This window comes from Pristis pectinata, chromosome 2, assembly GCF_009764475.1.
Source record: "Pristis pectinata isolate sPriPec2 chromosome 2, sPriPec2.1.pri, whole genome shotgun sequence".
In the NCBI taxonomy this organism is placed as follows: domain Eukaryota; kingdom Metazoa; phylum Chordata; class Chondrichthyes; order Rhinopristiformes; family Pristidae; genus Pristis; species Pristis pectinata.
The window spans coordinates 110,997,371-111,022,054 of record NC_067406.1 but is presented as its reverse complement, the minus strand read 5'-3'; the positions used below and the strand labels follow the sequence as shown (position 1 = coordinate 111,022,054).

Below are 24,684 nucleotides of genomic sequence, written 5' to 3'. Positions count from 1 at the left end.
TGTACTGTGGTTTCCTATTTAGAGAAACAAAAATGCAGCTCTGGTCACTGCTTTCTAGGATACCTTTGTTCAGTATAGAAGGCTGACACTGAGCTTCCAATAGAACCATAGAATAGAACAATACAGCACAATATAGGCCCTTTGGCCCACCATGTTGTGCTGACCTTCAAACCACACCTAAGACTATCTAACCCCTTCCTCCCATATATCCCTCTTAAATTCCTCCATATGCTTATCTAACAATCTCTTGAACTTGCCCAACGTATCAGCCTCCACCACCACCCCCGGCAGTGCATTCCATGCACCAACCACTCTCTGGGTGAAAAACCTCCCTCTGAACCCACCCATTACCTTAAAGCCATGCCCCCTTGTATTGAGCATTGGTGCCCTGGGAAAGAGGTGCTGGCTGTCCACTCTATCTATTCCTCTTAATATTTTCTATACGTCTATCACGTCTCCCCTCATCTTCCTCCTCTCCAGTGAGTAAAGCCCTAGCTCCCTTAGTCTCTCGTCATAATCCATACTCCCTAATCCAGGCAGCATCCTGGTAAATCTCCTCTGCACCCTTTCCAATGCCTCCACATCCTTCCTATAATGAGGTGACCAGAACTGGACACAGTACTCTAAGTGTGGTCTAAACAGTTTTGTAAAGCTGCATCATTACCTCGCGGCTCTTAAACTTGATCCTACGACTTATGAAAGCTAACATCCCATAAGCTTTCTTAACTACCCTATCCACCTGCGTGGCAACTTTCAGTGATCTGTGGATCTGAACCCCCAGATCCCTCTGCTCCTCTACACTGCCCAGAATCCTGCCATTTACCTTGTATTCTGCCTTGGAGTTTGTCCTTCCAAAGTGTACCACCTCACACTTCTCTGGATTGAACTCCATCTGCCACTTGTCAGCCCAGCCCTGCATCCTATCAATATCCCCCTGTAAGCTTCGACAGCCCTCCAATTACCAGTGTTTCCACCCTACTTTGAATTATGTCTTTTGTCTCTTGCACTTCCAGTAAAGTCCAATGCTAGTTTGAGAACAGCATTTTGTCTTCTGACTGGGCAAGTTATAACTCTCAGAACTTGATATTTTATCCAACAACTTTGGACAACCAGTCTTTCCACTTTGTAACAGAACTGGCCAGTTCTCAAAGATTTGTCAAGCTGTAATGTTAATTCTTGTTTCTCTCAGCACAATTACAGCCAGAAACACACAAAATGCTGGAGGAACTCAGCGGGTCAGGCAGCACCTATGGAGGGAAATGAACAGTTGACATTTTGGGCTGAGACCCTTCATCAGGACCAGAAAGAAAGAGGGCAGAAGCCAGAATAAAAGGGTTGTAAGAGGGGGAGGAGCATGAGCTGGTAGGTGATAGATGAATCTAGGTGAGTGGGGGAAGTGGAAATGATGCGAGAAGCTGGGTGGTGCTACCTCACCTACCTACCTTCCCCTCACTTGGAGTTTTACTGTAGTTTCTTCTCGGTATTTCCTTCTGAAAGACCAGAAGGTTTCAAATGGATCAAGGGTGTCTTTTGCCAACTTAAAACTTCAAAGAATCGATCTGTTTTGATAACAAGAGTTATGTATTATTGAGCTGTGAGAAACAAACCAGTACAATACCAATTCATTTACCCCCAGAATATCAATGGACTGCATCAGGGTCTATAGTTGTGATATGGCTTACTCCTTTATATAACCAGCTCCCAGAACTGCTGATGACATATAATGCTTGATCCTCCCATGTGATGGGAGCGAAACTCAGGTCAGAGGTTTCTCACTGCTCAGTGATCTAATTGTGCTGAAGAATCTTGGAGGTGTCTGGAAGGAGGCCATAAGAGAAGTGGCATGCCAAGGAAACTGATTTGCATGCAAGTGCAAGGTGGATGGTTTGGCGATCACAGGGATTCTGCCAGTCTAGTCACTTTCCAACCAGAAAAGAAATACTAGTAGTTATTATAGCCTGTGGGTCAGATAATCTTCCCTTTGTGTTGCATTTTTTTTAAACCAATATACATTGAGTATTCATACAACATCACTTTCTCTGCCACCTTTTGAGTCAACATGTTGACATTTGATGTTAAAACTTGCTATCTTAGCAGAACCCTCTCCTGTGTTCTAATGAGGAATGCTGCACTGTTGGAAGAGCTGTTTTTCAGGTGAGATCTTGAACAGAGGCTGTTTGCCATAGAGCTACAGATAGAAACTCATAATCTACGCTGTTTATATATAAAAAAAAGTAAACCTGAACATGTAGAGTTCATTGCCACTGGATAGCATTCACATAATGGCGAATGGTGAACTTGGATTGTGAATAGCCAAGTGTTCCTAGGTTTGTCTGGAAGAGGTAAAGATTTTAATGACAATAAAGAGTTTAGAAAAACAAAAGAGTATTGAACACTTCTGACCGAAAATGGTAAGTCTAGGCAGAAGTTTTTGTTTAAAATAACCCTTTTTCCCCCCCCCCCTCAAATTTTGTGTGAAAATATATGTATGGTGACCTGTGGTTTAACACACAGTGTTGCTAGGTACTTTTGGCACCTTAAAGCACAAATTAGATTGAAGCTGCAGTTTAGATGGGTGACTGTTCTATAATTTGTTGCCTATGTGTTTAACATGTTCTAACCCTGCAGTTACACAGTGTTAGGATTCACCCAGTTAACCATAATTTGAGGTGAGTTTACAACTAAGGGAACTATATAATGGGAAGGGATTGGGGATTATTATTGAAGCAATGGATGTTGGAATGGCTTATGTGTAATAATGGGCAATTCATAGACATTATTATACTTGTTGAGCTGTACAAGTGAACTTCTGCCCATTTAAATATTTTGGTTGTTTATAATGTTTAAATATGTAATTGTAGTACTATATACTCAGCCATCCAGCATCCATGTGGAATAGGAGGTACTGGATGCATGAAAATGCTGGTTCCATGAGGATTGCTCAAAACAAAATCATTACTGTATATCACGTATTCTTTACATAAACTTTTAAATAAATTGCTGAACCATATGTCATCTTACCCTTTTAAATAATGTTTTACACTGCAATTCAATATTGTAAGGCTAAATAGAATTAATGTAAAATACAGCAAGAATTAATCACGTTGTTTTAACATGGTCATTTAGGAGTGAAGTCAGGATGCAGTCTTCACAAAGGATACTGAAAACTAAGGGTTATCAGAATGGTATGAACTTGAAAGGTTTGTGTCAATTAGCATAGGTTTTCCCCACCCTCTATCCCTTGTAGTTCAAAGATCTGTCAGTCTCCACATTCGATACATTCAATGATTCCATTTCCACTACCCATTGGGATGGACAATTCCAAAGTTGCAATCCTCTGAAAAGAAATTAATCTTCATCTCCATCTTAAATGGATGTCCTCTTGTTCTTACCACATCTGCCAGAGGAAACGACCATTAAGCAGCCACCCTTGTCAATTCCCCTCAGAAATTTTTAGTTTCAATAAATTACTCTTTGGGGTTTAGAAGAATGAAAAGTATGGGCCCAATGTGCTCAATCTTTCTTCATATTGCCAGTCTCTTCATCCCAGGAATTAGCCTCGTGAATGTTCTCCATACTGCCTCCAATGCAAATAGGACCATTCTTAAATGTGGAGGCTGAAATGGTGTGCAGTACTCCAGATGCGTAAAATCTTCCCTACTTTTATACTCTACCCTCTCAATGTGGCCAACTTTCCATTAGCCTTTTTGGTTATGTGCAACACCTGCATGCTAACTTGTGTTTTGTGCCTTAGGACTCCATGATTTCTTGGGACCACACCATTTTGTGCTTTCACTTTTAAACATTTGCTTTTTCGTTTCTTTCACTCACTTAAGCCAACAACATCCCTTTGTGTGTTCCTTGTGTCCTACAAATTGTTAACCCACCTATCTTTGTATCATAGATTTGTCTTGTGGTACACCTGCTCCTTCATTTAAAATTATTAATACAGTGATCCCTGTTGTACCCCCATTAGTTGCTGATTGGAATTGGTTTATTATTGTCACTTGTACTGAGGTACAGTGGAAAAACTTGTCTTGCATACAGTTCATACAGATCGTTTCATTACACCGTGCATTGGGGTAGTACAAGGTAAAATAATACAGAGTAAAGTGTCAAAGCTACAGAGAAAGTGCAGTGCAGGTAGACAGTAACAGTAATAGTCTTATAACAGTGGGATAGAAGCTGTCCTTGAGCCTGGTGGTACATGTTTTCAGGCTTTTGTATCTCTGCCCAATGGGGAGGGAGAGAATGTCCCAGATGGGTGGGGTCTTTTATTATGCTGGCTGCTTTACCGAGGCAGCGAGAAGTATAGACAGAGTCCATGGAGGGGAGGCTGGTTTCGGTGATGAGCTGAGTTGTGTTCACGCGTGCTTTTTTTTCCTGATCATACGATATATTGCTCACAATCCTCTATGCTCTTATGTGTTCAGCAAACTTTGAGGATAAAAAAATAGTAGCATATGCTAGGGATATGCGATGGCTATCTAGTCGTGAGTAAAGCTATCAGATTGTATTTGCTCATCTTGTCAGTTTGCATAGAATTATGTTGGTCCCTGACTGTTAAAATGACCTGTTTATGCACTGTAAAATTTCACTAACTGTAAATGAGCTAATTGACCACCTTTGTCCAGTTAAGTTTCTGTTTTAAAACTTGTTTATCTCAACTCTTTCTAGCAGCCTGAAACTTTATTTCCACCACCAGACATATTTTTCCCTCCCCTTTCAGCATTCTATAGGGATTGCCCAGTTTGCACCTCCTTGATCTGCACTTGTGTCGCTGTTTATTATTTCCCTGTTGTATGGTACTTTCCCATGCAAATGCGGCAGGTGTAACCACCTCTCCTTTCACCTCGTTCCTTCCCACTATTCAGGGCCCTAAACAGTCTTTCCAGACAAGGCAGCGATTCAAATATACTTCCAATCTAGTGTAAATTAATTGTTCACAATGTGGCTTCCTCTGCATTGGAGAAACCAAATATAGATTGGATGATCGATTTGCGGAGCACTCGTGTTCAGCCACAGGAATGACCCCGAGCTTTTGGTTGCCCGATCCCTTAATTAACCACCCCTCTCCTACTATCGTTTTTTGTCTGGGCATGTAACGGTTCGCAGGCTTTAATATTAATGTGTCAGACTTTAGAATTCGCTCGCTCTTTCTGTTTATATTAGGAGTGGCCAGTTGCCTCTCTCCCCCCCCCCCCCCCCCCGCTTTTATTTGTATAGTCTGGTCTGCTGGACGACGGAGTTTAACTGTCACATTATTTCCTATTCGAGAAATTCCCTTTGTTCCACCAATTCTCACGGAGACCAACTCGTTTCTCTCTCACTTCTTGAAACGTTAACTGTTTCTATCGCCATGGATGCTGTCTGAACCACCGAGTTTTTCTGAGTATTTTCTGTTTCTAATTTCTGTAACTAACTCTTGGCAAATGCGGCCCGGTTTGCTGCATATGTGCAGCATTTTAGATTTTCCTTTCAGCTGTAACCGTGGTAGTAATTCATTTCGCTTGAGGCGTTATCCAAAAGGATTGGAAAATATTCCTGGAGACTCGAGACTGCAGATACTGGGATCTGAAGCAAAGCAAAACTGCTGGAGGAACTCAGCGGGTCAAGCAGCATCTGTGGAGGCAGAAGGATGGTCGACGTTTCAGGTCGAGACCTTGCATGAGTCCAGATGAAGGATCTCGACCCAGAACGTCTACTATTCCTTTGCCTCTACATTTGCTGCTCGACCCGCTGAGTTCCTCCAACAGCTTGGTTTCTTTTAAACTGTTAAATATTCCTCCACGCTTTTCTCCACGGATGCAGCCTGGCCTGCTGAGTTCCTCCAGCATCATAGTGTTTTTCACTCCTCCAGTATAATCGGAGCTACCCACCCTTGGTATGGAGGAGCTGCTGAAGCCTTGGGTGGACCCCTCCCTCGCCCTGCAGCAAGACCCAGAGCCTCTGAGGCACAATGGGTGCTCCGGCCAGGGGCAGAGCGTCAACTAAGCGCATGCGTGCAAGTGACAACCCCTCGGGAGCATGCGTGAAGCGCTGTACGCCGGGTACCATCGGCCCGTCGAGACAACTGCCGTTTGGCGCCGGGGTAACGAGGCGCTCACGCCCGCCAGCCGAGTCGGCGGGGACGTCCCCCGGCCTCCGCCGAACCGCGATGTTACAGGCGCTGCGGCCGTTGCCGGGCGGTTGGGCTCGCGCGGCACTGCAGGGTTGGGGACGGGCGCGCGCCCCGGGGGCAGCCTCGCGCCCGAGCGCGCGCCGGCGCGCGCCCGGGACCGGGTTACCGGCGTGGGCGCGCGGCGTGGCCAGCCAGGGCCTTGGCCCGGCTCCCGACGGCTTCCCGGGCCTGAAGGCCGAGCAGCAGCAGCAGATGGCGCAGACGCTGACCGACTGGGAGAGGCGGCTGCTTGACCGTTTGGGCAACGGGCTGCTGAGTGGAAACCGGTCGTGCCTGGCAGAAGGCATCACCCTGGTGGAGTCGACTCACAGGCAGAAGAAGCATCTGGCTCAGCTACTGCTGCAGAAAGTGCTGACCTGCCAGAGGGAACGGGAGCGGTTGAATGGCAGGAGACCGCTGGCTTTCAGACTGGGTCAGTACCGAGTGGCCTTTTAAAGCACCGGTTCATGGTGATCAGCAATTGCGACGCCATCAAATGAAGTCGTAGTTATTGTACGAGACTACTTATTTTTCTCAAGATCACTATCCGGTGGATGTTGGAAATGAGAAATATTTTGACAGCATCTGGGGAGAGCGAAACTCTGTCATCAAAACTGGGAAGAGGTGGTTTTTAAAACGCAGTGGAAGGAGAAAAGAGAACAAAAGTAGTCTGATGGGCTGGAAAACAGGAGAGATTAAACGGCAAAAGGTTGATGGTATTAGGTGAAAAGAAGTAACAACGAGTAAAGAAACAAAATATTGGTCTGGAGGTGGTGTAAATGGGAGACAAAATCATTATTTGAAATTACATATAGAATTACTGTGGTTGCTTTTCCTTTTATTCTTTCTCAACCTGTTTCAAGGTATCTTGAAGGCTCTGTTCTAACTTTTTACAATTTGATGAAAGGTCGTTGACCTAAAATGTTAACTTTATTTCTGACTTCAAATATGCTGCCCAACCTGCTGAGTATTTCCTGCATTTATCCCAACTTTGCAGAAGCCAACAAGTGGAGCCTGTCCAGAACTCACTTGATGTTCATGGATTACCCATTGATAGTGAAGACTAAGGTTTATGGAGATGGTAATCTGTCAATCTGTGTAGATTTTCTATCATGTACTTCTCAAAATTTAAACGAGTATTTTGCCATTCCTTTAAATCTTTGGATGTTATTGTAGAAGGTGTTATGGTCCTGTTGTTTAAAGAGCCTATTTGGATGGCTGGATCCTTGCATCGTAAGAAGAGTCTTAATATCAAAATGGCAGGTCTGGCCATGAGGGGATCTCAACATCCAAATTTGGAAACCTCTGATCTGAATCAATCCCTGTCTCACTTGGGCTGGTGCTTTGTGCACTTGCACTGTCTTAAGGATAGTCATGTGCTTGGCCTGTGAAATTCTAGAGTGAGGGATTCTCTTCTCTGCAGAATCCTTGAGTGGAGGTTTTCACATTGATTTATTGGTTCTTTTAATCATTTGTGTATGTTAGTCAATGGTGGCAAAACCAGCATTTGTTGCCTATCCATAATTGTCCTGAAGAATGTTTCGGTAGTTAACCCAAAGAATGGATGAAACTGTGTGAAGAAATTACAACTTTAGTGGTGTTGGGACAACTCTGGTAAAGAAGCCCATTCAGTTAAATATATTTCAAAAACATTATTCATTTGTAGGTTGCTTTCCCAAATATGTATGGTACTCAGAAGTTTTTATAACAGTCCTATAATTTCATGGTCATGTTTATGAGTACTGACTTTTTTATTCTGGATTTATTTAATAAATTAAATTTAAATTTCCTATCTGCCATGGTGAGATTTGAGTCCGCATCTGTGGATCGGTGGTCCAGGTCTCTGTCTGTGAGGGTGCTGACATACCAGGTCCTGTATTTCATAACAAGGGGTGGAACTTGTCTGTTCATGATGAAAATGTTGACAGAGCAAGGTCTTGGGCATCCGTGAGCGCTTATAGAGTCATAAAATCGTACAGCACAGAAACAGGCACTTTGGCCCAAGTTGTCAAGCTGTGCTAGTCCCATTTGCCTGCATTTGGCCCATACCCCTCTAAACCTTCCCTGTCCATTTAAAAATATATTTTAAAGGTTGTAATTGTACCCACCGCTACTGCTTTCTCTGGTATCTTGTTCCATATACCGACCACCCTCTGTTTGGAAAAAGTTGCCCTCGGTTCCCTTTTAAATCTTTTCCCTCTCACCTTAAGTATATGCCCTCTAGTTTTAGATTCGCCTACCCTGGGAAAAACACTGTGACCATGTATTGGTATTGGTTTATTATTGTCACTTGTACCGAGGTACAGTGAAAAACTTGTCTTACAAACCGATCTTACAGGTCAATTCATTACACAGTGCAGTTACATCAAGTTAGTACAGAGTGCATTGATGTAGTACAGGTAAAAAAAAACAATAACAGTACAGAGTAAAGTGTCACAGCTACAGAGAAAGTGCAGTGCAATAAGGTGCAAGGTAACAACAAGGTAGATCGTGAGGTCATAGGTCATAGTCCGTCTCATTGTGTAAGGGAACTGTTCAATAGTCTTATCACTGTGGGATAGAAGCTGTCCTTAAGTCTGGTGGTACATGCCCTCAGGCTCCTGTATCTTCTACCCGATGGAAGAGGAGAGAGGAGAGAATGTCCCGGGTGGGTGGGGTCTTTGATTATGCTGGCTGTTTCACCAAGACAACGAGAGGTAAAGACAACGAGAATCCAAGGAGGGGAGGCCGGTGTCCGTGATGCGCTGGGCTGTGTCCACAACTCTCTGCAGCTTCTTGCGATCTTGGGCAGAGCAGTTGCCATACCAAGCCATGATACATCCTGATAGGATGCTTTCTATGGTGCATCGGTAAAAGTTGGTGAGAGTCTACATTATTGACGCCCCTCATGATTTTATATACCTTTTATAAGGTCACCCCTCAGCCTCCTATGCGCCAGGGGAAACAGTCCCAGCTTATCCAGCCTCTCCTTCTCACTCAAGCCATCCATTTCCAGTAACATCCTCATGAATCTTCTCTGCATCCTTTGCAGCTTAATGATATCATTTCTGGAGTTGGGCAACCAGAACTGCACACAATATTTGCCACCCTCCCATCTTCTGGTACCTCACCTGTGGCTAAAAGATGATGAAATTATCTGCCAGGGACCATGCAATTTTTTTTCCTAGCTTCCCACAATGTCCTTGAATATACTTGGTCAGGCCCCAGGGATTTTTCTTTAAGACTGCCAGCATCTCCTTTGTAATGTGGATATGTTCCAAGATATCACTATTCATTTCCCTTAATTCCTTAGCTTCCATGACCATTCTCCTTGATAAATACAAATGAGAAATATTCATTTAAGACCTTAAATCTTCTGTGGCTCCACACATATATGACCACATTGATCCTTAAGGGGACCTGTTCTCTCCCTAGCTCTCCTTTTGCTCTTAATATACTTGGGATTCTCCTTTACCTTATCTGCCAGAGCTATCTCATGTTCTCTTTTTGCCCTCTTGATTTTCCTCTTTAGTGTACTCCTATATCTCTTACACTTGAGGGATTTGCTAGATTCAAGTGGCCTCTACCTGTCATACGCCTCCTTTTCCCCGATCAGTGCCTCAATATCTGTCGTCAACCAGGGTTCCCTACTCCTCCCAGCCTTGCCCTTCACTCTTAACAGCAACATGCTGTCCCTGAACTCTCCCTATCTCAATTTTAAAAGCCTCCCATTTGACAGACATCCCTTTACATCCAAATAGCCTTTGCAAAATCCTGTCTATGACTTCAAAATTTGCCCTGCCCCAATTTAGGGCATGAACTTGTGCACCAGTCTTATCTTTCTCCATAACAATTTTAAACTAATAAAATTATGGCCACTGGTCCCAAAGTGCTCCCCACTGACATTTCAGTCACTTGCCCAATAGCTTGTCCAGTGTCGTCCCGTTTATTAGGGCCATCTACATATTGTTTGAGAAAACTTTCCTGGACACATTTAATAAATTCAGCCCCATCCAACCCTTTTGCACTATGGCAGTCCCAGTCAATAGGAGGGAATTTGAAATCGCCTGCTATTACAACCCAATTATTCTTACAGCTATCTGTAATCTCACTAATTCCTGCGGACTATTGAGCGGCCTTTAATATAGTCCCATCAAAGTGACCGTCCCCTTCTTATTTCTGAGTTTCACCGATATAGCCTCACTGGATGATTCCCCAAAATATCACACATACACATACAGACATACAGACACACTACAAAACTAGGGCACATTTTTCCTTACCTCTGTCCTCCCACTTACCCTCCTTGCCATTCTTATTCTTGATCCTCCCCATCCCTAAATTTCCTGCCCCTTATTTAGTATTACCTCACACCCTCCCCGACCTAATGGCCTGCCGCCTAACCTCTTCCTGCCAACCTCAGTCCCCCACCCTCCAGCCCTTTCTTGCACCCTGCTGTTCAGCTTCATCCTCCTTTTCCTGATTTGGGTATTTCCCGCGCCCTCCCCCCCCCACCGCTCTTTTCCCTCTGGTCCTTTTTTTCTCTCCCCTGTGCATTTTCTCATCCCTCCCATCCACCTTTGACTTTGAATGGCATTCCCTTAGCAAGGGGCTAAAACTTTGGACAGCTGAGTTGTACAGCACAGAAACAGGCCCTTTGTCCCACCACATCCATGCTGACCTTTTTTGCCCATCTACACTAATCCCATTTGCCTGCATTGGATCCATATCCTTCTATGTCTTGCTTATTCATGTGGCTGCCTAAATGTCTCTTAAACATAGTGATTGTATCTGATTCCATCACCTCCTCTGGCAGCAAGTTCCAGATTTAAACCACTCTGTGTAAAAACAAACCTCTTGTTCAAATCCATTTTAAAACTCCTATTTCTGATGGTGGCAGCCTTAGGTTAGTGACTTCGCAGAGTGATGGTCCTTAGGGTCACTGTTGTGGCAGGGTGTAGTGAGGCCAACAGAAGGAAGGCCCATGCTGGAGGCCTCTGGATTACTAGTTCAGTTGCATACCTGCATCTTTCTTTACCTCTATAAATTTGATCCCTTTGTGGTGGGATGCTTTTCATACTTTAAAAACCTCAACTGGATAGATAGATATCTTTATCACATGTACATCGAAACACACAGTGAAATACATCTTTTGCATAGAGTGTTCTGGGGGCAGCCCGCAAGTGTCACCACACTTCTGGCGCCAACATAGCATGCCCACAACTTTCTAACCCGTACATCTTTGGAATGTGGAAGGAAACCAGAGCACCTGGAGGAAACCCACACAGACACAGGGAGAACATACAACCTCCTTACAGACAGTGGCTGGAATTGAACCCGGGTCGCTGGTGCCGTAATAGTGTTATGCTAACTGCTACACAAGACTACCCAACTTGCTGCAGGAACATCAAATGAAAGACAGATGAGAGTTCTATATCAGATTCAGGAAAAGCCCTGCACTAATATTCTCTTGATAAATTTTCACAATCACTGGTGATTAATCTCTCCATGTGCTGTTAGTCCAAGGAAACCTAAGATTCAGAAGATATTAGCTAGTAGTCCATTCTATCAATCTCTTGCAGACAGTTTTTGAGTGTAGATCAGTAGATTGAAATTCAATATCATAACATGTGTATTTTGTATTTTATGCATTGAAACTGAAAGATTATGAAAGATATCACTGAAATGAGATTAGAATGGGTAATGTATCAACCAATGTGCAGTACAGTGGTGTAGCTAGTAGAGCCACTGCTTCACAGTGCCAGTGGTCTGGCTTCAATCCTGACCTCCGGTGCTGTCTGCGTGAAGTTTGCACATTCTCCCCATAACCACATGGGTTTCCTCTGAGTGCTCCAATTTCTTCCATTGTGTGGGTTGGTAGGTTAATTGGCTATGTAAGTTGACCCTAGTGTGTAGGTGAATGGTAGAATCTGGGAAGAGTTGATGAAAATGTGGGGAGAGTAAAAATAGGAGTAGGGCAGGATTGGTGTAAAATCGGTCGTTGATGGCCATGGTGGACTCATTGAGCTGAAGAGCTTGTTTCCGTGCCATATCTTTCTATGACCATGACAATGACATACCTTGGATATTATGGGCTTTTAATTAAACTGATCAGATTTAGTCCTGCCTATTTCAAAACAGTAACTTGTATTGAATTATTTTATTCCACACCCTTTCCAATAAAATGTTTTTGTTCAATATTACTGAATTAAACGGAGGAGAGTTCAAAGATTTGGAACTGGTTGGAAACAAGTCTAGCCTATGATGACTTAATTTACTGATTTGCTCTTCAGGACTGTCTGGCCCACCTGGTGCTGGGAAATCCACATTTATTGAAAAATTTGGAACAACGTTGACAGAAAAAGGACATAAAGTTGCTGTTCTAGCTGTTGATCCATCTTCGAAAACCTCTGGAGGTATGTAAAGTTGCACATAAAGTGAGATACCTTCAAGGCAATACAAAGTCATACATTTATTTCTCCTAAACTCAACCAGTTCAAAGTTCCACAATATTTTCTCGATGTTTTAACTGGAAGCTGGAAATTCTATGCTGAATTTCAGAAGAAAATAGAGAAAACATTAAATTGAGTGAGAATAAATTTATAACTTTCAGGTTCCTGTTATAAATTAGAAAGATCCTTTATATTTTTTAAAGTCTACGTAAATTAAGTTGTTGTTGAATTGGTAATGGAGGACATTTAATGAAATTAATGCTTCAAGGTTGTTATTTATGTAGAGCAGATTCAGTTATGTTTCAAAAAAGAATTAGGTAAGTACTTGAGGTTAGTTACTTCTGTTTATTCAAATATTATTCATGTAATCGTATATGTTTAAAAATGTTAAACTGCTTTTTCACCCCCTCACTTCCCTCACCATGTATGTTTCCACAACTCCTCTTTGTCTTCAGTCCTGTAGTATTCCATGAAATGACCATTGCACAAGTGCCTCAAAAAACATAATCTGATGATAATCTTTCAGTTGTCCTGAGAGATTATGATGTGGGCTGTTTCCCAATACATATTACTCATGCTTCCGTAGCCAAGAATGGATTAAAACTTGACTTTTTCCATGGTGTCTGGAAGCAATCCTGTCATAATTTAATTTAGTTGTGTCACCCAGAGAACTTTACATATGTCAGGATTAGAAAAGAATTCCAGAAAGGACATTAAACCCTTACAGAAATGCTTTATTGATTCACTAGTTCATAGCTGTAGTTAGGAGAGATGTGGAATTCCAGAACTATTTTATAAGAACATAAGAAAATAGAAGCAGGAGTAGGCCACCAGTCCCTCAAATCTGTCTTGCTGTTCAATATGATTTTGGCTGATCTGCCCCAGGCCTCATCGCCTGTTCTGTGCTGGTTTCCCGTAGCCCTCAGTTCCATGATCTTTCAAAAATATATCTACTTCCACTTTAAATACTCTCTATTCTAGCCTTCACCACACTCTGGAATAGAGAATTCCAGAGGTTTGCCACCTTCTACAAGAAGTAGTTCCTATGTGCTTGCTTCAAATGACTGTCCCCATGACCTGTCGTTGGAGATTCTCTCACTAATGCAAACAACTGAACATCTCAACATCTACCATGTCAAGTCTCCTCAGGATCTTGCATGTATCAGTAAGATCACTCCTCGTGCTTCTAAGCTCCAAAGAACATAGATCTAATTTCTTATGCTGTTTGTGATAGGAAAACATCCCAGGAATTAACCTTGTGAATCTCATTTGGACTGCCTACAATGCCAGTGTATCCTTTCTTGCATAAGGAGACCAAAACTGTGCATAGTACTCCAGGTATGTCCTCACAATCGTAACAATACTTTCCTATTTCAAAACACCAACACTCTTACAATAAAGGCCAATGTGCTATTTGCCTTCCTAATCACCTGCTGCATCTGCTTGCTATCTTTTTGCAATTTGTGTATAGGAACACCTACGTTCTTCTATACTTCACACATCTACAATCTTTCTCTATTGAGATAATAGACTGCCTTTAGATTCCTTTTACTGAAGTGCGTGACTTCATACCTTTCCACGTTAAACTCTGTTTGCCAAGTTTTCATCCACTGAGTCAACCTATCTTTTGCAGAGTCTAGATAATCTCATTGCAACGTGTCCTCCTAGCTCTTTTCATGTCATTGGCAAATTTTGACATATTACACTTTGTGCCCTATATAAATCGTAAATAATTGAGGGTCAAGAACTGATCCTTAGGGCACTCCAGTAAATATATCCTTCTATCCTGAAAAAGACCCATTTATTCTAATTCTCTGTCTTCTGTGTGATAACCAGTCTTCAATCCATGTTAACAAACTTCTCCTAATACCCTGAGCTCTTGTGCAGTAGCCTTTTATGTGACACCTTATTAAACGCCTGTTGGAATCCAAATATACATATTCACTACTATTGACTCTGCTTGTTATATCTTCCAAGAACTCTAGTAAATTTGTTAAACGTGATGTACCTTTCATAAAAGCATGTTGACTAGGTTTGATTGTACCAAGCTTCTCAGAATGATTAGCTGTTTCTTCCTTGAGAAGGCTTCTTCAGAGAAGAAAGAAAAGTGTGACATAGAAATGATGGAGAAACATGCCACTTAGCATAGCTGGTCCATTCCAATGTTTATTTTCCACCTGAGCCACCTCCTGCAGTTTATCTTTTACATCAGTGTAACTTTCTACTCCTTTATCCGTGATGGACCTGACAACTTACTTTTAAATGCATCTCTGATTTTCACTTTGGATACTTCATGTTGTAGTAAGTTCTACATTCTGATTTCTCAGTTTTTATATTTAAAAAAAAGTTTAATGAAAAATGTAATAATTTTTTATATATAAATGGTTGATGGGTTTTATAGTGTTAAATCAGGAAGTTCTATTTATAACTGTCGAGTAATCAAAGGAGATTCAGAAGGGAGAAAGAGAATGGTAACTAATTGGCCTTGTATCAGTAAAGCAGAAAATGCTGGAATCTGGAAGTGGTAGCAGGGCATTTAAATAATAATAGTATTTGGCAGAGTCAGGACAGTGTTGATTTGTGAAAGGAAAGTTTATGTTTGAGAAATGTTACCTTTTTGAGGTTGTACCAAGCAGAAGAGTATAAATGAATTGGTGAATGTGGCAGATGCATTTTTAGCAGATTAATGAAAGGATGCACTTTGGAGGAAAAACAATTCCAAGAGACATGATGCTATTTGAAAGAAAGTTGGATAGGAAATCACTGATACTGAGGATGAACATTATTGCATCGTTAGTGGTGATAGGGCAAATTGTTCAGGTAATTAAGAAGTCACCATGAAATACTTAGCTTTATATATGGGGAATTGAATACAATCAAGAAAGTCGTGCTCAACCTGGTATAAGTCACCAGTTAAGCTTCAGCTGAAATATTATGAACATAGAACAGTGACGCAGCTACTAGAGCTGTTGTCTCACATTGCCAGAAACCTGGGTTCAATCCTGATTTCAGGTGCTGTTTGTGTGGACTTTACACGTTCTCCCTTTGACCACATGGGTTTCCTCTGGGTGCTCCAGTTTCCTCCCACATCCCAGACATGCAGGTTGGTAGGTTAACTGGTCACTTGAAATAGTTCCTAGTGCATAGGTGAGTGGAATCTGGGGTTGAGTTGATGAGAATTTAGGAGAATTTTTTTAAAATGGGATTAATGTAGGATTAGTGTGAATGGGTGCTTAATAGTCAGTACAAACCTGGTGGGCCAAAGGGCCTGCTTCGTCATTGATTCTAATTCTAAGCACTACATTTGGAGCGGTGCAGATGATGATTACCAAAATGATATAACGGATTAGAGGCTTCACGTGTTTGAAGAGATTGGAGAAATTCAAATTGCAAGGATGCTAAAGAGAGGCCTGATTGATGTATGGAAGGCAAGAATATTTAAAATAATTGGCATGTGAATTAAGGGCAGATGAAAATTTATTTTACATTTAATTTTTTTTTTACATAGCTGATGGTTATGTATTATCCGAAGGTGTGGTGTAATCAAATTTCATAGGAACTCTCAAAGAATATTTGAGGATGTATTTGAAGAGAATTAATTTGCATTGTTCGAAAAGCAAAAAAAACTGGATGCTGAAAATGGGAAATAAAAACAGAAAGTGCTGAAAGTTCTTAGCAGGCAAAATTCTAGGCAGCATCTGTGGAGTGAGAAATAGGATTAATGTATCAGATTGATCAACCATTAGAAGTTGTAGTTAAAAAGAATAGCACTAACTTTAAACATCTCTTTCAAAGGACTAGTGGAGGCACAGTTTGTTTCCGTGTTGTAAGGTTTTGTGATTCTGCACTGTGCTTTCTTTATTTTGATAGTTTTAACAATTTTTTTAGCAATTGTTCGTATATCTTATTTAGATACTTGAGATCTGGCTGGAAAGAAGTTACGAAGACCTTTATTTTTTTTTACCACCCATTGGAATAAATAGAAGTCATTCATATTAGAACATGTAGCAAACTTATGAAATAGTGTTATATATACTACTATATTTTGTGAAAGATTTTAATAACTATTTTGCAATTCCAAATTTTAGGATCACTTCTGGGTGACAAAACTCGTATGATTGAACTTTCAAGGAACATGAATGCATATATTCGTCCATCACCCACTTTGGGTACCTTGGGAGGAGTTACCAGAACTACAAATGAAGCAATTATTTTATGTGAAGGGGCAGGATATGATATAGTTCTTGTAGAAACTGTGGGTAAGTTATTGTGCATTTTTATCTTAAATTTTACACAATATAAATTTCTTGGATTATAAATTGATTTATCATTTAACCAGCCACTGTGAATATAATGTTTCGTCAGTGAATGTTATTATTACAGGGCACATCTTGGTGAATTGGTTAATCTTGTGCCATGCCCTATTAAACTTTATTCACGTGTTCAGATAACTTTAAAAAATGTCTAAAAAGTTACTGGAAGTAAAGTTGATAATGGTACAGAGAGGCAGCAAGGTGTCTAGGACTTTGATGAGTAACAGGATAAATTTCATATTTCAAGAGCCAATGTAATTCAAGGATCTCTGAGGGTGGGTGGGGCAGGGTGGAGAGGAGAAAACAAGAATGAATGATTGAGTGGGTGGAATTTGGAGAGAGTGAAATTTAATCATTTGCATTATAGGAAGGAAAATAAGGAGAGGGGAACAAAGATTGGATTAGCAGAGAGAGATAAGGAAAGATGATGATGAAATGTAATGTTATTTTTAAAATCACTTCACAAAGCACAACATAAAGGAATGAAACTCAACATTTATAATTGTTTACTTCTGAGTAAAGGAGCTTGATTAACAGTTATTAACTTAATGTAAGAGTGCAACAACTTCTTGATGATAATGTGGAGTTTCAAGTGTATACTCTGCTCACAGACCTTCCTGACAGTGTAAATAGTTTATCCTTGTATATTGTATAAAAATCCAGCTAAATTTTGAATACCTATTAAATTTTCCTTTGACTGTTTTACAACCAATCCTATCTTCTCTGGACTCTAAATCCCTGGTTGCAGTCTGCTAAATATTCTCTCCAAGGTTTTGACATTCTTCCTAACTTACAGGGCCCAAAACTGGAGGCAATATTGCCATCAGAGCCAAACAAGTGATTTTATAAAGGTTTGGATTAAGTTCCTACTTTTTATAAACCCAAGATCCTGTGCACTTTTCAAACAGCCAAAACTTATGCCACCTTTGAAGTTGTCTACATAGACATCCAAATTTCTCTGTTCCTGCACCCCTTAAAAATTGGATCATTTATTTTCCAGAATGCATTATTTTATACTTTTCTAGCATCTTCAAATTTTGAAATACAGGAAGTCCCCAGATTACAAACGAGTTCAGTTTTTGAGCCTGTTCGTAAGTTGAATTTGTATGCAAGTCGGAACAGTTACGTATAGTTCACATCTCATGTCAATTCATCAAGTGTTTGTCTTAGTATATAGTATATATTTTACCTAAAACATCATAAATATAATAATGCAGTAATAATAATAAATGTAACTACAGTACAGTATTTATAATTGTTATTTATTCAAGTTAAACGGACCCATTTCGACGGTTTTCGTTACGTTTCTTTTTTTATTCTGTGCGGGATGCAGCGAGTTAAAGTTCAGTGGGTCGCGGGTGATATTAACCGAATGCGGAGCAGTTATTAGCATTTCTTTACTTTATCAGGGGACGCGAGAGGCCTCAATGTGCGAATAACTCTCAGCCCGGAGTTACACTCACTGCCAAAGCTTTTAGCACGTTATCCGATGGCAATTTGAAGATAATCTAATTGTCAAGTGGGCTGATTAAACCTCCCGCACTGCATTTACATTTGCAGGGTGCGCAGTGTCTAATGCAATTTAAAAAAAACGCTGATTCCAGCTCTGTTCACAGTATAGACTGCATGGGTTTTCACTTCAGATGACATTGAGCATTCTTTGCTCCTTCCACCGCATCCTCGGCACTTGAAGGTGCTCTGGCGAACAAAAATAAATGAAGACCCCATGCCAAAAATAAAATGCAATTATACACAAAGGCCATCAGCTACAATTTTTTTCAGGCAGAAATGAGAATGGGAGCCGCGATATGGGAACCGACGGAGGTCGGTTCGTAAGTACGGGCGTTCATAAGTTGGGCGTTTGTAACCCGGGGACTTCCTGTAATGCCATTTATGCCCAAGTGTATGTTACTAATAATATCAATATTGACAGTCTTAATAACTACCCCTCAGGGCACTGTAGTATATTGCCCTTCAGTTGGTATAACAACCATTTGCCATTGCTCTGATTGTATCTTAGCCAATCATATTCCACTGTGCCTTTATTATTTGATATTTTATCAAAAATGTTTTTGAAAGAGCATATATTATCAACCATGATAGCCTCTTCAGTCTTTTTCCATTATACTTCATGAAATATTTCAATCAAGTCTGTTAGATGCCACTTAAAAAATGCATGTGCAGGCTGTAAATTACAAACCCATATTTTACAGATTGACAATTTTGTCTGAGCTTTGTCACTAAACATTTCATACCATAATCATTTGACTGGCCTTCAGTTACCAGATATACCTATCATCCTCTTTTTTTTGTTGTTGAAAGATTTGCAAACCTCCACTGCTTTGGCATTATTCTTGTGTCTAGGGAAGATTGAAAGATTGTAGCTGGAACTTCTATTTTCACTCTTATTCCTCTCAGCAGTCTAATATGCATTATTCATTTGGTTAAGTTTTCTGCTTTGAGCATTTATAAGTTTAAAATACTAATTTATTTTTATCCCATCTGATTAATCTCCTCCTTTACTTTGGCATTGACAGCACTCTCTTGTGAGGCAGGTGCAAAATACTCATTCAAGATATTTATTTATTAGTCACATGTACATCGAAACACACAGTGAAATGTGTCTTTTTGCATTACTGGGGGCAGCCCACAAGTGTCGCCACTCTTCCAGTGCCAACATAATATGCCAGCAGCTCCTAACCCGTACATCTTTGGAATGTGGGAGGAAACCCATGCAGCCACAGGGAGAACGTACAAACTCCTTACAGACAGTGGCTGGAATTGAACCCAGTCGCTGGTGCTGTAATAGACTTATGCTAACCTCTGCCTCTACCCTTTTGTATTCATGTTTATACAGAAAGTTTATGTTTCAGTTTAAGTTGTCTGCTAAACCTTTCTCAAATAAACCCTTTCCTCTTCCTAGTTCCCTTTTTGAATTTTCATTTTCTGTCTTTTGTTTGATTCTGCACCATTTTGAATCTGGCACTTCTCATGAATAGACCTTTTCTGTTTAGTTTTAATGTCTACACCTTTAGTCATTCAAGGAGCTCTTTCCCACTCTTTGGGAAGTGTCTTTATTCTTTAAAGTTCTCTGATTGCTAAGTTAAAATAGTCAATGACCAATCTAGGTTTCCATTCAAACTGAATGATATCCCTTTTCAGCCTATTAAAATTGGTGCTCTTTAAATTAAGCATCATTGATTCTTTCTTAACACTTTACATTAATCTAAACCAATTACAATCATTGCTTCATCAATGTTTTCCCACTGAAGCATATCATTTACTAGAAGTAGATTGAATGCTTCTTCCTTCCTTAGTAATTTAGAAATGTTGATTTGCAGATGATGAAAAGTACCAAAAGTAGAGAAAGTCTGGTTTGAAGGATTGTCTTGTACTGTCTTGGGAGGGTAATAGATCTATTGTTATAGACTATTATTCATTCTGTATCAATGACAACAATTTTACGTTCCTTTAAACATGTTGGTAAATGTTCTGTGAATAAGAGGCAAAACATAAGAGACTAGAAACCGTATATATTTGCTGAAAATTAAGATAGCAGAGGCTTATCTGATTTGTTTCTGGTGGAAATAGGGCATTTTGTCTTGGCTGCATCTTGTCATGTAACTTCTGATGAATGTGACAGGTAATCATGGGCATCCAGCTATTTGTTAGCCCTTTGACTGACGTAAACCAATTTTTACACAATGAGTGATAGTATTTTCTTGTTGAGACTGTTCCAATGTAACCCATCCGTTACAGTATTGTCACAGCAAGAGTAATGTTGGAGTCTATCTTAAAAACTTGAAGAAAAACGGGAGGGGAAAAAGAAGCTTTGTTAGTAAAATCGTAGAATCCTAATCAGATACAATTGAAATGACAATTTTAACGTTTCAGCAGTTGACTTCAAAAGCCGGTTTCTGAATTTAAAGTGTTAATATATATTGTAAAATATGAATTTTGAATCTCCCTTATCATGAGATCTTTTTGTGTAAAATATAAAATATGGGGGCTGAACTAACTGAATACCAAAATGGGGATCTTGGTGCAGGATTAACCTGAGCAACAAGCCAGCATTGTCTGCTACTTGTTGAAGTGTTACAGTTGGAGTGTGAACTGCTACTTAATATGATTCCAATATGTAGCCACTGCTAACTACACTGTTCAGTGGTTGCATACATCACTAGTGGGTCAATATTGTGGGTGTCTAGCACTACTGAAAATCAGCCTACATATCTTCAGGGGCTGGTGCATTGTGAATGGAGCAGTGATTGGAACTTATTGTATTGAGAAAGCAGATATATCAGTAGCATAACTTGGAAGATAATGGGTTCCAAGGTCTAACTGAGGCTATTTGTGTGGCAGGTAGAGAGGAGGTACTTATTCTATGGAAGGCAGGGAGGTTCTCTGGATCAACTCATAAGTGGGAAATACACTAGATAGCTGTGATGGTCCATTCAATGAGCTTGGATTCCATGCTGCAAAAATTTTAATGACATTACGTGTGGTTAAAGTCTGAATGCATCATCACATAACCTATCCTCCTAACTTCCACTCTGCACTCAGGAACTGTTCATTGCCCCATCACTATTAAGTTTCTAACGATCAGAACTTAATAGGTTGCAATGTCTAACCTGCTGTTTGCCAGCTTCCTACCTGAGAGTAATGGCTTCAATGCATGCTGCTCACTGAAGTCTCAGTAATTTCAGCAAACAAATCCTGCAGCAAATCCTCTCCCATACAGTCTCAACAATGCGCACAGGAGGTCATGAGATCCACGTGTGCTGACGATGCTGGAGTTGAAGGTAAATCAAACAAAACTTTTTTTTTCCAAATTCATGGGCAACATTATTTCTTTAATTTCTTAATTCCTTTAGTATTAAGGAATTATGGAATAAAAATATATCAGAGCTAAATAGGACAGTTTATTTTAGTTGATTGTGGTCCAGGAGATGGAACAACATTAATTATATCACAAAACAGATTCAGGAGTTCAGATATTTTCCAGTTATCAAAAGGTAGCAGCATATTGCCTCCTTCAAGATTATAGCACCTGTTAAATATATAATATTGTGTATGCCACTATGGGATCTGCAGATCTAAAATTCCTAAAGGGCATTATTATACAATTAGTCCTACGAATCCAACTCACTGGTGACACTAGGCAGAGAGCGCACACATACAAGTAGAGACATAGCAAACCTCTAAAGGTATTAGAGGTGAATATTGCTAAGGAGTATATTGCAGATGGAAAGGCTAGAGGAAAAGTTACATTACATAATTCACAGTCATCAGCCTCATGCATCCCAGGTCAGTAATCAGACTAAAAATATGCCTTTGTTACTTACCCCTTTTTGGTTGAATGATTAGGTAAACTTGCTGATTAAAAGAAACATTTTTGCATCCTTTATTATTTTGTAGGTACATTACAGGATTCTCAAATTATGGCAGCTTCTGTAGTACCCCTTCTTCCAAGCCACGGTCATGCAAAAGACTCAAGTTCCTTCTTGGGATCTCACTTAACCTGGATATTCTCACATTAAGTGGTCCAGATACTGCAAAAATTCTTGGCAAAGCCTGGATTGCTAGCTGAGGAGGTTGCCTGGTGATGCAAAGGCCAAGAATTTCCAACTCACAGCAGCATGGTGGGAGACCAGCTTCACTGGTGAGCAGGTGTGCAGTTTGGCAACATGTGGATCTGCTAACCACCCTCCTTCTGTCTAGAAACACATTAGTAATAGTAGTAATTGATGTTGGTGAATCAGATAGTCAGGCCCAAGATTCATAGATTTACCTCATCCTAAACACTGCAAACTGTACTTGCATATCTTGGAGTTTGCATGTGCAGTCAATTATCAAACTCTGATAATCACATTAAACACATTGTGCAACAATCACACACTTAACCTTTACTTGCAGGTCACTAGAGGCAGCATAGCTAAGCAGAGTACCAGCATTCTGCATTCTCTGAATCCCAAGGAGAAGATGTTGTATGCTAAGATCGGAGCAGCCATTATGGAGGTTTTGATCAGAAACAGGGCTAAAACAATAGAAAGTAAAGGCATTACGTACATGACCCCCTTCTCAGAAGTACTTCTTCCTTGTTCCACAGCTCTTCTGTTTTAGACACCTGGATGCTGTAAGCTTTCACCTTTTGCTCTCTCCTGCTTCTTCCCTCAGTTCACCTCTACTCTTGTGCCTTTCAGTTACCAAAGAACTGCCATCTGACTAGGCAATAGTAAAAGAGCAGCAGATGTAAGTGCAATAAGACAGTGAGAGGAAAGAATGTCACCAAATGATTTCACATCTGTAGCAGCCACCACCTCAGATACTGCAGTCACCATCTAGCTACTGACTATGTGTGTAGATTAAAGGAAGTAGTTTAAAGGCAGGATTGACATGTGGTGAAACACTAGACATGGATAGCCAACAAGAGGCAAGGATAACACAGGTGCTGGGTCACTGGAGGGTGAAGTTGCCCTCATGTTCTTCTGCTGATGTTTCGGACAACCTCGTTAATAGAATAAAGACTAATAACTATGGACATTGAAATGCTTGTTGCATTGGCAGTCCTTCCAAAACGCCTGCAAGTAATATCAAGGAACATGGAAGAGCTGAGCGCCAACTTGCACAGAGCTTTCTGCAGAGCTCAGAGCCCTCTCTTTCTCCTGTGGAAGTGGTGTAGACCCAACCATGACAGTTGATGTCTTGGTTTTCATTGTAAGCTAAGTAAATCTACCCACTTTCTGGATGCCGCAGTTAATGCTCAGACTTCTAGAGTACAAATTCAACTTCTTCCTTCCTAGAAGTCCAAAATTGGTTTGCTGTTACAGAAGCTGAGACTGCTGCTGCAGCTGGCAGCAGTTACCGGCGTTTAAGGTGGCTTTCAGTGTATTGCAACAGTACTGCAGTCTGTTCTGTAATGGATTCCCTAGGTGCCTCAGCAATCCTAGTAGTTGCATGGAGCAATGTATGAGAATGCCTTCATTTTCTATCGTTTCAGCCCCATTGCTGGCCATCAAGTCTATAATGGCTCCTCCATTCTTAGCATACACCATCTCCTCCTTGGAATTCAGAACATGCAGCTATACCAGCACCCTGGTTAGTTGCTGCTACCTCTAGTGACCCGCAGATGAGAGGTAAGTGCATAAGCGAATAAATAATATGTTTGAGATATGACTGTCATCAATTAATAGTGCTGACTATCTTAGTGCGATGACAGCTACCCTGTTTCACAACAACAGGACTTGAATTTCTATTTCTGCCACTTTGTCAATGCTATTGCTATCACTCAGCTTTTTAGATTCCTAATGGGATTGCAATTCAGCTGATGTGGATATAATTCATCAACCCATTACGTTACCTCTGATGGACACACTCCACCACCATTTACCTGGTGTCGGAAAAGTGTCCTGCCACCCCTTTCCCTGCTGTCAGACTTCCCCAATCTGCTTTATCCTCATGCTGTCCTGATAGCCCATGTAGGAGTGAAGGCCCACATATTCGGCCAACTACAGATTTTAGGTAACTATGATCATTTCAAGCAAATAGTTTTGTTCTGTTTCAGGTAACTACCAGGGAGAGGGATATCTAGGGCATCTAGTTTCTAACAGGTACTGAAGACTGTGTCTTTAGTTTTCACAGTTAGTAGTTGGAGAAAACTGCTGTTAAACTAACATTGGATGTCTGGCAAGCAATCTAACAATTTAGAGAGAGTGCAAGGGCCAAGCAATTTGGTGTCATCATCATAAAGATGGAAACTAATGCTCTTGGATGATGTGCA

At 40.7% G+C, this 24,684-nt stretch overlaps 1 protein-coding gene across 1 annotated transcript in view; it reads left to right on the top strand.

Annotated features, from left to right (window-relative positions):
- Positions 1-5,959: 5,959 nt before the first annotated feature.
- mmaa (metabolism of cobalamin associated A) overlaps positions 5,960-24,684 on the top strand; it is a 34,336-nt gene continuing 15,611 nt past the window's right edge. Inside the window, exons 1-3 of the mRNA XM_052040831.1 lie at positions 5,960-6,593; positions 12,433-12,555; positions 16,680-16,850. Of these exons, the coding sequence (XP_051896791.1) occupies positions 5,960-6,593; positions 12,433-12,555; positions 16,680-16,850 (928 nt within the window). The remainder of the gene's footprint in view (positions 6,594-12,432; positions 12,556-16,679; positions 16,851-24,684) is intronic.